General features: G+C 37.7%; 1 protein-coding gene across 1 annotated transcript; it reads left to right on the top strand.

Moving 5' to 3' along the window:
* The first annotated feature begins 94 nt into the window (after positions 1-94).
* On the top strand, positions 95-15,036 carry LOC147847622 (uncharacterized). Its single transcript, XM_087338987.1, has 19 exons — positions 95-220; positions 657-760; positions 863-949; positions 1,043-1,118; positions 3,301-3,375; positions 3,448-3,501; positions 4,582-4,641; positions 4,806-4,922; positions 5,002-5,096; positions 5,235-5,434; positions 6,081-6,178; positions 12,426-12,529; positions 12,615-12,780; positions 12,930-13,052; positions 13,122-13,201; positions 13,381-13,510; positions 13,591-13,620; positions 14,062-14,132; positions 14,220-15,036. The coding sequence occupies exons 1-19, from the start codon at positions 203-205 to the stop codon at positions 14,935-14,937; spliced, it is 2,406 nt and encodes an 801-aa protein (XP_087195113.1). The 5' UTR covers positions 95-202; the 3' UTR covers positions 14,938-15,036.
* The last annotated feature ends 153 nt before the right edge of the window (positions 15,037-15,189 follow it).

The following is a 15,189-nucleotide window of genomic DNA, read 5'->3' as shown; positions in this document are numbered from 1 at the left end:
ACATGATATTTTACATATGTTGCACCAAACAACAAAATCAACTTCTTTTCTGAGTAGACAAATGACACTCATTCATACACGGAAGAAACATTCTCGTGGTACCATCCACATCGCAATTCACATTATCTTCGATGTGAAATAGGTTGTTGGAACATCAACAAGGAGATTTGTGATGATGCATGTTTTGCCCCTGGACAAATTCATGAGGTTGAGTATAATTGTAATGCTCCATGTTCGTTCACATTTGAGTTAGCTTTTCGTAATTTCAACCCTGATTTATTCCTACACACATTTCTCTGTCACTTGTGCACTCTCAATTTCAGCATCCATTAATTAAATTCTCGAACATTGAGAATCACTTACCAATGTAACGTACTACATGAAATGTTTTACTTTGGTCCCATATGTCATATTTGACAACCAAGGACAGTAAGAAAGTCTATCTGTATATCAATCAATATATTTAGAACATTGATTCACCGAACTTCTGTTCACACAATTTATTTGTGAGTGCAATTTCTTATTCTATTCTAGTCTCATACATATATTTTCATTTTTATTGATTTTGTTATTTGATGGCTAACCTTACTATATATGTGTATGTGTGTGTCCCAAACTATAACTATGCATTTTAATTTTGGGTTTTGTACTATTAGGTGGAGTCGTTGCTTGATAAAGATAGTTTCACACTCGAAGAGCTTTTGGATGAAGATGACCTTATTCAAGAGTGCAAATCGTTGAATACACGTTTGATAAATTTGTAATCCTTTATGCCCTTTCAACATGTGAATTTTTTTGTTTTGTGATTTTGCTCATATTTTCCATTTATCTTACATATCTTGGTGGAACTTGGAAATTGCAGCCTTAGAGGGAAGGTACAGATCCAACAGCTTTTGAAATATATTGTTGAGGAACCACCAGAGGGATCTGACAATAAGAGAGTTTTCAAGTAAGAGACGTCCAGAGTTGTCTTTTGCTTTATTTATCCCTATCTTCACTTATTTCGTGTTTTTGAAATGAGAAATCACAATGGCCTTCGCAGGTTCCCTTTCATTTCCTGTGAAATTTTCACCTGCGAAATTGAGATAATATTGAAAACCATAGTTGAGGATGAAGAGGTAAGTATTTATGATGTTAACAATATGGTAATCTGCAAAATGTTTGCCGTTCAAGTATAATACATGGATTAGTACTTTTTGGATGCAACTGTTTATGGCCATTGAGATGTTAACTATGCTTATTGTCAAGAACTTGTATGGCCTGAACGAGGCGCTCTTGTGTTGTTATCTCCATATGAGAAGAAATAAAAAGAAGTTGACTTGTCTTTCCACCTGAAACTACAGTTCATTTGCTAATCAATTTATTGACCACTTTCCAATCTTGTTGTCTTAGATAAGTCTGCCTAACTCTAGGTATTTCTCCTACATCTGCTCCATTTGTTTATTTGTCTTGAGCCTTTTCATTCAATCTTCTGCTTCAATGGCTTCTGGAACTATCTTAAACTGTCTTGCCAAAGTATAGAGAGTCCAACTCTGCTTGGAGATTCTCCATGCCTGATTTTTTTTTTCTTGGTGCATGAAAGTCCATTTTCATTTTGTTCCAAGCTTTGTCCTTGCTCATTTTGCAGCCTTGGAGTTATGTTGCTCTTTTTTCAAGTGTCTTTGTGCTATGCTCTAGTGATTTACATATATGAACTCAAGTCAAGAAAAATGAAATGTCAGCAAGAAAAGGATTCAATTGGTAATTTTCATTATTTGGCTTATAAAGATTGTTTCTTTGTTGAGTGATGATCTTTAACACCACTAAAGCATGGGCAACGATATCAAAACCATAATTCTTCTTGACAAAAGAAAAGGTGGCATACACATAGTCTTACACATATCTAGGTAACATACGCAAGGCCTCATTTCTTTTTACAAAACTCTTATGGATATGTAGCCCTTGGTGCTCTTGAAAGAGAATATGCACATATACAGCTCCAAGATTCATAGACTAAATTGGGCCTTTTTTATACTCATTGCCCCAGTCTTCTCTTGGGAGTACAAACATGGGGACCGAGTCTTCACAAGGCAAAAAACTAAAGAGATTTGAAGAGACCTTAGTCTCAATGATTTCTTAATGATACGGAAGAGCACAACATCAGTGCCCCATGATTTAATTCGGGCACTGATGGGAGCGGCCCCATTAATGACCGGAATGCTATTCCATTTAGTGATTAATATCCAACCATTTCGTAGCTCCCGAAACAAAGGTACTCAAGGTTGGCATTTATGACATAAAAAATCAACTTGCTGAACATGGAGATGATCATTGTTGGTATGTTGAAACACAAGAATGGTTAAGAGTCATATAGATAACCATAAATGCACTACCCCTGTTCCAATATAGCTTGAATTTTCCCCATCTGAACATCACCAAAGTGGGAAACTATAGTGTGATCAGAAATGATAGTATCAAATTGGATAATGGAACATGGATCAGCCCCACAACATCTCTTGGTAGGAAGATGGCTCACAATTATACATTGGAGGGTGGATTCTCCATCAGACCCCCTTATATGGATATACATCTATTGCATGCATTGCATATTGCGATAGCGCAGGTGTGGACGTCTTCATTTTACTTATAACTTGAGGTAGGCCAATATGCATACACTTCTGGAAGAAAGAATCTGTTAATTGTGTTATCCAGGAATGGAATATGAAGAACACCTATGTTTGCTACTATATTGCTACTATGAAAAAAGAGGGAGATACCATTGGCTCTCTAATCAAGGCTTTGCCCAATACACAAGGTAAAGGAATATGAGTACCAATGGTGCTTGGGATTGTTCTTGCTAGAACTCAAGATACATAGGGGGAAGTTGTTGAAGGACAACAATACAACCACACAAGCTCATTGACAAAGAACGATCATAACTTTCTCTAGCGCTATAACTACTACTAACCCCACAAGTCAATTAAGGGGTTGTGAAATAATAGGCCATACCAATTAGTTGTGCATGTGGGACCCGACCTTGTGAACTACAATGTCACTATCCTTGTCATCAACAAATAAAGGCTATTATCTCCATTGTCACTATCCTTGTCATCACAGGTGTTTTTAATGCTTGGGAGTTCTCTCCATTTTGCGCTGTTTATTTCTATTTATGTTTTCACATAGTTAAATTTGTTTTGGTTTGTTCACAAGGATGAGACAAGTTTTTAAGGTGTAATCTCATGTTTGGTCTTATAGGCCATTTTGACCTATAAGACATTAGTGTAATGCAATTTGTTAGTAACTACGTTTTTGTGTTCGTAGTTGATTGGTTTGCTGTTCTCCTTCTTGGATCCAGAACGTTCTCATGGACCATTGCTTGCTGGATACTTCAGTAAGGTAGCATTCTCTCTCTTGACAATAGTGCTCTAGTCTGATGGATGATAACTGATTATTTAAGATTCCGCACAGGTGGCTATATGCCTTCTGATGAGGAAAACCGCATCTGTAATGCGCTACTTGCAGGTATTCTTGGGAGTATTGGTTTGTAATTTTGCTTGTGAGATTGATTTGTATATGCCAGCACACAGGCACTTATTTTTAGAATACATTACATCTTTTGTGTGCATGATCAGTCTCACACAACATTCTCCCCTCTTTGTTTCAGTATATATACCTTTCAAAGTACCTTAGAGCTTCCAATGTATTTTCAATTTCACAATATAGTAACGTGTTTTGTATCTGTTCTCCAAACTCCATTTAACATACCTGTCCTTCCCAGAAGCTAGAATCATAGACTCAAGTGCTTGCTTGGTTACAGGATCTTATGAGCTTGAAGTGATAATAATGATCCTGAAAGTGCCTTAAAACTGCATAATGTGCAAGTTTTGTCATCACATATGGCATTGTGAGAATAAGGTCAAACATGAACAAGGATAATGCCACATGCATATTGCACCATCGAATTTCTGTGTAAGCAATGCACAAAGTAATGTAGTTTTGACATGATTTAGTAATTTGAAAGATGATAATTTATAGAATCTTACAGATCTATGTAGATGCCAAGTACTATGTGTAGATGGATTTATGATGCCCAAGACCACGACTAGTGAAAGCTGACAAAATCCAGATGAACCACAAGTAACACATTTGATAAACAATTATTCTAGATACTTTAGAGTACTTTATCCTGCAATGCAAGAGTATATGTAGCTCCAAAGCACATCTATCTTGTTTGAGTTTTTGCTGGCTGATATATGAACTAAACAAATAAACTATAATAAATGAAACCAATGAATAAATAAATATCATTGTACAAGTGTCTTTTATTATGAATTCCATATGCATGCACTTGTAACAATATTGGATGATTGCTGCCTTGCATTATTGGCTCTGATTCCTTGTCCTGTCACTAGTAAATGCATCTTGTTTACAAAGTCTGCATTTTGATAGTTTGTGGATTCATTTCTCATCTCTTCTTAGCTAGGCTAAAATATAGAAGATAAGGGTATGAATTCAGGTAAGGCTGCATGCTTCTACATGGATACTCACTTTTAACAGTGGATTAGTTTGCTATGTGTGACCTTTTTTGGTTTCTGTTGACAGACACATCAAGAGATTCTTTGGAAGCTTGTCGATCTAATTTCTATTACATCCATAATGGAGGTAAACTTTCTGCTGATGCATGTTAATTCCAAAACTTTTATTGAGAGAAATGGCACAACATTCAGAAAGTGCCAGAGAAGCCAAAATGTTTTATACATGTTGCACACTTACATGGGAGCACAGCATAACTTTTAATTATGCAAAAAAATCGAACAATGTATCAGGTTTTGATACGTATCATCGGAACAGATGATGCCATGCACGCTTTTCATGAAGATAGCTTCAACTGGCTAGCAGATACAAACTTGCTCGATATGCTTCTTGATAAACTCAGCCCCCCTGTAAGATTGTTCTACTTCAAAAATTCATACATTGTTGAGCAACATAATTGATCTTTTGAATTTCCGTTTTTCCCTCTAGAACTCATCGGAAGCACATGCAAATGCAGCTGACACTCTCTCAGCTGTCTCTCGACTGTCACTGTCAGAGTTGAAATCGAAGCTCTCAAGCCCGAGGTTGGTTTATATTGTGGATATCAATCCTTGTTTAGATTCCTTAAACTGAAAGTTTGTTGGTAACCATGGCGTCATTGCCTTGTCTGAATATGGCTATCAGGAATCAGACATACTCTCTCTTGCTTTCTTTTTGTGCAGCTTCATTGCCAGACTATTAAATCGAGCTTTAGAAGATCAAGATTCCAAATCCACACTTGTGCATTCTTTGACTGTCTGCATTGCCTTGCTCGACCCAAAGAGGCACATGATGGTTGGAATGGGTAGAGGGCAACAAATTTCAGACTCACTCCAAACAGCTGCAAGTGCGGAGACCATAGATGGAATGCTGCAGAGGTTAGGTTAGTATTATTCACCATATGGTGAGCATATTGTGGATGGAGTTTAATTTGAGGTTTGTTTATTGCTCGAGATTTAGAAAATGGTGTAGAGAGAAAAACTCGACTAGTTGAACTTTACATGGCACATCTCTCCTTCCACGTGTTACCAATTGTTTCTCAGCTGCCATGTAGAAATACCAGACTGTCTCAGTGAAAACTCTTATGTGGAGTGTTCTTGAGCATTTGATTAAAGAACAAAATATCAATAGCCATCAAGTTCAACATTTCCAACGATCTGATGACATTGGCCATTGGTCATCCACCACCTTCCTTCAAATAACTCTGAAAATAAAATCGTGGCATATTTTAAACTCCTCATATTCAATATTTTCTGTGCAAAGAAGAACTGTTGCGGAATCATTTTAGTGACCAAGTATATTTAAACACAGTTTGGCCTCCAGCAGAATGTTGTAGCAATAAGGTTTCTTTTGTAGTTACTAGTACCTACACAGTCTCCTTATTAAGTGTATGCTATAGCTGGACCATAGTTCTATCATACATTATTCGTGTGATTTTATAGAATGTGGAAGTTGAACTGACTTATTATTTGACTGACAGCTGGTGGTCTGATTTACTTAAATGTTAATTGGGTCACTATATGTACTAGGAGATTTGCTGAAGGTCCTTGATGTGGAAGGAGATGGAAAGCTATTGCATACTACCTATGGTGAATTATGTCCTCCTCTTGGCATTCATCGACTAAAGGTTTTAGCTTTTCACTATGTTTTGTTAATATAATGTTATAGTGGCTAATTTTAATAAATTGAGAATAGCATCTATTTACTCTAGCATAATTATATGAATAAGATTCTACTAGTATGATACAAAAAGAGGCTGCAGTTAAAATGATATGTAAAGAATCTAACTCTCGTAGAGTTATGCGGAAGCGTAATACATGTGTGAGAGTGGGGGTGTGATCAAGAGAAGGAATCAGAGAAAATAACCAGAAATAATAAAATACACAGAGTTCAGTTTATGCACTGAAGAGAAAGCTACATTAATAAACTAAAGATCATTAACTAAACACAATGGGCCAAGGGGGTTTTCTATACAAGTCCTCAAGGGACTGCCACATTACATGTGGTTGGTGATTTTGTCATAAGAATATCTGATATTCTTTGACCACATTTACAGTTGAAAATCTGTGCTTCGCATGCATAAATAAAAAATAGATAAATCTTAATGTTTTTTGTTGTAATAAAGTGACCATGTGTGCGATTTGACATGCACCTTTATAAATCATCTAGCTTTATACTCATCAATAGATAGCAGAAGTGAAATGTGTTTCATAGTGTTGATGGATAGGCACTTGATGCTAGAGAAAATGTTAACAAAGTAATAAAAGCCTCCTAAGGATGGAGTGAAGGTTCCACACTAATTACCCAACCTATTCATGCATTTCAGAAAGTTTGATTCAGACCTGAAACATGTTTCGCTGTGACAATGCATATGCATCTGAGTCTAGAGTAATCATTAATTCCATTTTTACACAGTTATGCCATTGATGCCAACCTCACACATTATCATGTGTCGGAAATGTGAGAAAAGCTGTTAATAGCAGCAGCGGAAGAGTTAGAACAAAATAGACACAGCCAAGCTGTGAGAAGGCTGTTAGACAGCAGTAGAAAAAATGGTTGCAAAGAGTAGAGACACAGCCAAAGAGTTGTGTTTGTTTCTGAGTAGCAGCAGAAAATAATCTTATTACAAAAGAGGCTGGTATAAGCCTATTTATACAAAATTGGGAATGGTTGTTTGGTAGTTAAAGAGACTCTTGTACTACCAAACAGGTACAATAAACTAGGAAAAAAAAGGGAATAGCTTGGAAAAAGTGGAAGAGACAAAAGGCATTTAAAGCATTGCAGATTCTAGAGAGAGAATGCATTTAAAGCATTGCAGATTCTAGAGAGAGAAGAATCTGGGAAGAGAGAATGTAGTACAGAGATAATAAAGATGAAAGAGAGTACAAGTTTGGAGCTGCCACCCTCCAACACCTCCTCTTAGCTCCAGAACGGCCATCAAACATTGAGTCGACCGAGGAGCTGATTAATGGCATTCCTTGGAAGCAGGAAAAAAAACATAGAGATCGTTGTCAGCATAACAGTTCTGAAACCCAAGAGAGAGAAAAAAGGTATCAATTTGGCATGCCTAGCTTTGGGAACTTGCTTTAAGCCATACAAGGCTTTGTGGAACCTGTAGACCATTTTTTTCTGCTCTGAAATCTCAAAACCTAGAGGCTGTTCAACATAAACCTCATCTTTCAAGTCACAATTACGGCAGGCTGTCTTGACATTCATTTGAAAGATGGGCCAATTGTTGTGAGCAGCAAGTGCAAGCGCACATCGAATAGAGGTGTACCTTGCTGTTGGAGAAAAAGTTTCCTCGTAATCCACTCCTTTGACTTGTGAGTAGCCTTTTGCAACTAAACGTGCCTTGTGCTTATCCAAAGTACCATAAGCATGGTACTTAGTCTGGAACATCCATTTCAGTCCAATGACTTGTTGATGTTGAGGCTGTGGAACCAGCTCCCATGTGTGATTCCACTCAATGGAATCAAGTTCAACATCCATTGTTGCTTTCCGCTTTGGAAGAACAAGGGCCTCTTTTGCTGTTGTGGGTTCTTGTGATTGCCCAACAGTGCACAGTAAGGCAAAGTTGCATGAGTGAGGAGGCCGTTGTGACTTACGTTTTCGAGAACCACATGTATACTCATGAAGTTCAGCATCGGAGAGATGAGCTTCACGAATGGTGGCTTGAAGCCACTTGGGAAGTGGTGGAAGCTGGTTTGTAGTGGGAGGGGAAACAAGTGGAGTTGAGGGAGAGGTTTGAATTGTTGGCGAAGTTAGAGATTGAGTAGGAGAAGATGGGGGGCTTGAAGGTGAGACATCTTCGTCTAAAATAAGAGATTCGGGAGGAGTTGGGATTTCAACCGTGAACTCAGGTGAAATCCTAGAATCATCTGGCTGAGACTCCACAAAATGAACATCCCTAGAGATGACTAGGGACTTTGACTCTAAATCCCATAACCTGTACGCTTTAGATTGTGTGCTATAACCAAGAAATTTGCATTTCTTGGTTTTGGACTCAAATTTCGTACTTTTATGATCTGAAATGTGAACATAAGCATCACAACCAAAGACTTTAAAATGAGATACTGAGGGCTTTACACCTGTAAATGCTTCTGCAGGCGTCATTCCAGCAACAACTTTTGTTGGGCGGCAGTTGATGATGTAGACCGCTGTGGTGACAACTTCACCCCAAAACGAGAGAGGAAGATCAGATTGAGATAGCATCGTACGAGCCATCTCTTGGACTGTCTGGTTCTTCCTTTCCACGACTCCATTTTGTTAGAAAATTGGTGAGCAATGCCTCGTTGAGAGCAGAAATGGTGAAAGCTTGGGAGATAAACTCTCCACCATTGTCCGACCTGATCTTTCGAACTTCCTTCGATGTCTCGTTCTCCACGAGAGCTACCCATTCTTGAAATTTTGTGAAGGCTTGCGATTTTTCTACAAGAAAATAAACCCAAACCTTGCGGGAGAAATCATCAATGATGAGCATGAAGTAGCGTGCACCACCAAGAGTAGTGGTTTTCATGGGACCACAAAGATCCATGTGCACTAACTCCAAGATAGATGTTGCACGGTGAGTGGTTTCATGAGGAATGTTGCTTGCCATGAAGACAAGCAACACATGGGGTATTGGGAGTTTTGAAAATAGGAAGACCCTCAACTAGTTGGGAAGAGGAGAGCTTTTGAAGAGAATCATAGTTGAGATGACCAAACCTAGCATGCCGCAACGTGGGATCTTCTTGTGCCACCAACGCATGAGAGCCTTGAAAAAGATGAAGAAGATGAGATTTGAACTTTTCCAAGGGGCTATGGGAACTTTTCAGGCGGTATAAACCTCCTTCTTGTGTGCCACTAGCTACAATTTGTAGGTTGTTGGTGTCAATGACTTCCAAAACCGAGCTATCAAAGTAGACACCATAACCTTGCTTAGTGATTTGGTAGACTGAAAGTAGGTTGGCAGAGATGCGAGGCACATGTAGCACATCTTGAAGAATGACAGGTTCTTATTTGAAGAATAGTTAAGAAACACATTACCCACACATGAAGCCTCAATGCTTGAGGCATCTCCAATGGAGATTTGGGAGGAGCTAGGTTTCACATCATGCAAAATGGATTTGTCATAGGTCATGTGTGAAGTAGCACCACTATCTACTGACCACTCATCAATGGTTGAGGTAGTTGGTCCAGCCAAATGTGAAGTTTGTTCCTCAATGCCAAGGAAAACTGTTTCTTTGATTGAGTGGGCCGAGTTGGATTTCGGTAGAAGAAGAGTTCTTAGCATTGTCCCTTTTCTTTTTCCGACAATCAGGATGAATGTGACCTTTGTAGCCACAATAATGACAAGTGAGCTCCTTGTAGGCTGGGTTGTTTGGTGGTCTTGGATTGGGTTTGTTGTAGGAGTTGCCATTTGGCTTCCACTTGCCTTTACTTGTTGCGTGTAGAAGCGTCTCATTGGAAGTTTGAGCACTTTTCTTCCTTGTTGCCGTATCTTGTAGAATACCAAGGAATGTATTCATATCAGGTGTGTTGGGAAGAAGAGAAATTGTGTCACAAAATGCTGGGAATGACTCAGGCAACTTTATCATTAGACGATGCACAAACTAAACTTCAGTTAACTTGCTTCCCAAAGAAACTAGTTCCTTTTGGAGAGTAACAAATTGCGTTATTTGATCCATGATGTTGGGAGTGTCATGAATCTTGAGATTAGCTAGTTGGTTCTCAATAGCTATCATTTGAGCATGATTAGCTCGATGGTACCTCTTTTTTATGAATGTCCATAGTTCATTCGCTGTCTCTTCATCTGTATCTTGAAATTGACGAGCGAATGAGGAAAGCATGGGCACGAGAATCCTTATCTAGCCACGCTTCAATCTCAGCGTTAGATGAGCTAGCAACTGATTTGGTTGAAGAGGATGAAGTTACTGGTGGTTTCTTGTCACTTCCAGTGACTACATTCCATAAACGATGGTATTGTAACAAGGTCTTTATTTGTAGCTCCCAATCCAAGTAATTGTTCCCATTGACTCTTTGGGGAGTTGGGGAATGGTTGATGAAACAATCGTGGCATGTGAGGCCATGGATATCCTCCTCTTGAGCTACAACTGGACAATTTACATCAGTTGTAAGTATATGGTCAGGGTCTTTCTACTTCTCCCTAGATGCTAGGTGAGGCTCAGATGAGGGGAAAAGAAAGAAAAAAGAACCTCCTCTGTAGGTTGGGAGGGTGGCTGCTAAGAGAACCTCCTCTATAGGGTTGGGAGGGAGGGATAAAAGAAGAGAGTTCTGTGTGCTCTTTGGCAAAAATAATCAGGCTGAGGATATGGAGACCTCACTGCTCTGATACCATGTGAGAAAAGCTGTTAATAGCAGCAGCGGAAGAGTTAGAACAAAATAGACACAGCCAAGCTGTGAGAAGGCTGTTAGACAGCAGTAGAAAAAATGGTTGCAAAGAGTAGAGACACAGCCAAAGAGTTGTGCTTGTTTCTAAGTAGCAGCAGAAAATAATCTTATTACAAAAGAGGCTGGTATAAGCTATTTATACAAAATTGGTAATGGTTGTTTGGTAGTTAAGAGACTCTTGTACTACCAAACAGGTACAATAAACTAGGAATAAAAAGGGAATATCTTGGAAAAAGTGGAAGAGACAAAAGGCATTTAAAGCATTGCAGATTCTAGAGAGAGAAGGCACTTAAAGCATTGCAGATTCTAGAGAGAGAATGCATTTAAAGCATTGCAGATTCTAGAGAGAGAAGAATCTGGGAAGAGAGAATGTAGTACAGAGATAATAAAGATGAAAGAGAGTGCAGGTCTGGAGCTGTCACCCTCCAACAGGAAAAACCACTGATTTGCACTGCATTATGAATTTAGAATAATGACTTTGAAACTTTTCAAGAAGACAAGCTTTAGAAACTTCGTAATTAGCATCTTTGAGCTTATTTGATAATTTAAGTGGCTAAATCAAGCGAAGTAGACAAATGGGAATAGTTAATTGCCCTCAGCACAATTTGTTTCTAATATAAAGGATGAAGCTTGTTTAGGTCATCACATAATACTCCATGACTTATCTTTTAGCAGTTTCCTGTACAAATTAAAAGATAATATTAAAATAAAATGATTCAATTTCACTTTTTACCATATAAAATAAAAGATAATATTAAAATAAGTTTCTCTTTTAAACTATACATAATATCTCAATCAACTATAGATTACTTTCATCAGAGAATATAAATTTATTATCAGATGTTGCTTCGTGGAATGATCTCTGTGTAAGTTGAACTCTTATCCATACAGTATGTCTATATGTAGTGATATGTTTGTTTCGAGTCTTATTCAACATATCACTGACATAAGTATAACAAGGATTAGAAAATGCATGGAATTTTCCACTAGAGGTTGTATCTTGTCTGTTGTTGGAACTAAGGTCTCCCGGGCAGTTTTGCATGTTTTATGTGGAGGGATGATAGTCATTACAGATCTTTCTGCCATTAGTCATTTTCATAAACATTATTTGAACAGTTACTTATTTTTATAATCTTTGGTTTCAAGTATAGGTTACCGTGGGGTGTAGACTTTGGGACTATCTCCCTTTGTGTTGGTTCTTCTGTTGTACCAGAAAGTAACTTATAAAGTTTGCCGTGAATTAAGATGCTCATAGTCATGAAAGACCACTTTGGCAGTTGTCTTGATGTTTTGTCACAGGATTGGTATACTGGAACAATCAAAGTTTCTAATTATTAATAATCAGAAAATCAAGGCCTATTATCAATGTTTCTAGAGATTAAAACTTCTAATGCATTAAAATCTCTATTTTTTATTTCTTTTTAGCATAACACTTGACATGTTATATGTAATGTTACCGTTATTGTGATTGTGTCTACACACAGATAATAGAATTTGTTGCTGTTCTTCTCCGAACAAATAGTGATGCAGCCAGACAAGGGTTGGTCCGGCTTGGTGCAATCCAACAAGCTCTTAAATTATTTTTTAAGTAAGAAGTTTCTCTTAAATTATTTTTATATAAAGCATCTTTATATGAAATTGGGTTTGCCTGAGGTTACTGTTTTTTTCTGCAGTTACCCATTCAACAACTTCCTTCATCATCATGTGGAGAACATTATAGCCTCATGTATTGAGAGTGGCAGCAAGATACTAATTGATCATCTCTTGGTTGATTGTGATCTGGTTGCAAGACTTTTGGGAGTGTTTGAGAATCCGTTTGTACTTAGCATGGACAGTAAGGTTTGAAGCGATTCCTTGAAACTCTATCCTGTTCACGTGCTATAGGTGGTATGATCTAGCGCTTTAAGCTTGAGTCCCACATATCTGTCACTTGTTTGTCAAGCTCAAATATGGATGTATATTACTGCTAAATATCTATTTTACAATAGCCTACTGTAGCTAAGGCTGGAAAACATCCACCGAAAGTAGGCAACCTGGGCCATTTAACAAGAATTGCAAATCGGCTGGTTCATGCATCTAGCTTTAATTCAGAAATTCAAGCTCACCTACAGGTTGGTCATTCTTTTTTACTTATTTCTAACCCGGAAGTTAAGCTTGATTTTGTCAGTATATTTGTATAGGAAAAACCTGAATGGTTGCAATGGCAAGTTGTCCTACAAAGACTTAATTCCACAGAAAATGTGTCTCAATGGACATGTGGGTAAGTGGAAACATCTGAAGTGGGTAATGTCTCTGCTTCTGTTTAGTTTGAAGAAATCTGGGGAACTAGATGGCTCTTGTTGAGTAAAATGCCGAAATAAGTTTCTAAAGGAAAGAACAGTTCTTAGAATTTTCAATATTCATATGTATGATCTGCTTTGCAATTCTAATTGGTTTCAGTCGTCCAACCACCTTGCGTGAGCGTTCTGTGAATAGTGATGAGGATGAATATCAGGATAGAGATTATGACATATCGTCACACATAAGTCGTGAAGTTTTAGGCTATCAGATGCAACAGAATGAAGATGAGGTATGTGTACGTGTTTAACTTACAGTGTTTTTAACTAATCGTATTTACATTTATTTTCTGAGGCTTATCTTATATTGCAGGAACTTGGGGTATTTGGTAGAGCTGAAGATGTAAGACAAATACGTTTTGCTAATACTCTTTATACTTCATTGAAATGTCTACGGAGTATTTTAGCTATCAGCAACTTGCAAGTTTTTCGAGTATTTATTTTTCTTATAGAGCAACACAATGAATCCAGGATATTAATTAACAAAGCCTGTCTTCCTGCACATTTTTATATTTGCTCAAAAGAGATGGGAAAGTTAATAATGAATCTGCTGCAATACATATTGCGTCCTAGTTTGATACCAACCATGTATATTAAAATTTTCCATTAAATAAGCCAAAACAAGGATGATCCTAGGCATTAATAATTAAATTACCATTAAACTAGGAATAGTGATGATCTAACTGAGGTAACTGGTACATGGAATGTCAGATTTCTGTATGCAAAGTCTAGTTTGGACATATCCAGATAGAAATACTTACAAAGTGCCTAATTGTTATTGCAGGGTGGATATTTTGAGCATGATTCATCTGGAGTTGTTATGTCATCATTGAGGCTTGGTGAAGAACAGGACCTGTATGTGATCTTCTTGCCATATTTTAAGTGAAGTTGTAACATTTTCCTTTTTGGCTAGATGCTGACAATCGTGCTGTTTTTAAACAGGCATTCAAACGCTGTACCTTCTCCAAACAGCAGAAATATTGATGATAATGAAGTTGCCAGTAGTGATGAAGATTTAGTTGATACTGCTAGCTCTTCTAACACATTTTTCTCCGTTCATCTTGAGGAGAATTTTGCTACAACTAGTGAGGCGGCAAATGAAAGTGAGATGGAAACTTCAGTATACAACTTTAGTGCAAGCATTGATAAATTTGATACTTCAGCATATTATAAAGATGAGAATATTGCCACAGATTCATTATCTGTCCGGTCACCAGAATGGACTAGTTGGCAGGAGCCAACAATCTCATTTAGTGATAATAATACTCTCAAAGATGCCGTGAGAGGAGAAACCACCACCAGCCAAATGCTTACAATGGCAAACGAAGATGTACAAATGACCACTGTATCAGATGAATTCAATGTAAAACCAGACAACAATGTTGGGATTGAGAGAACCTCCCAACAAACAGCTGAGGCGCTATTTGATGAGAAAATAGATTGTGTTCAAGTGGAGATTGAAGGTAAGGCTATCGACCATGCATTGCAAGAAGGCCACAATGGAGAGTCTGGCCCTAATTCTCCAACCAATAGTCCTTCTTTACAGGAACTAGAAGATAGAAAAAATTGTGAAGCTACTACGGGAGACACAAACTTCACTGATGTAAATTACTGGAGAACCAATTATGATGATTCTAAAGCTGAAGTTGAGTCGCTATAAAAGGATCATCATGGATTGTGGGTTCTTCTTGCTATATCAGAGGTTCACTATTGTCTAAAATGAAGATATCGGAGGTTCTTTATTGTCTTTCTTCGTTTCTATAGCTTGTAATTAGTTTTAACTTTTCATGTGCATCAAAAATGGAATCATATGCAATTCATCAAAAATGGGAAGCAGCAAAATGGATGTTTCAAAACTGCCTCTTTTTGGCATATTGCTGGAGACAGCCTTACAGAAAGGAGTCTTTCATCT

The sequence above is a fragment of the Azolla caroliniana genome, unplaced genomic scaffold, assembly GCF_043228905.1.
Source record: "Azolla caroliniana isolate FFs.n. ecotype wild unplaced genomic scaffold, voAzoCaro1.0.p SCAF_811, whole genome shotgun sequence".
Lineage (NCBI taxonomy): Eukaryota > Viridiplantae > Streptophyta > Polypodiopsida > Salviniales > Salviniaceae > Azolla > Azolla caroliniana.
Note: the sequence above shows the minus strand (reverse complement) of the source record. Positions and strands in the feature narration are given on the sequence as shown.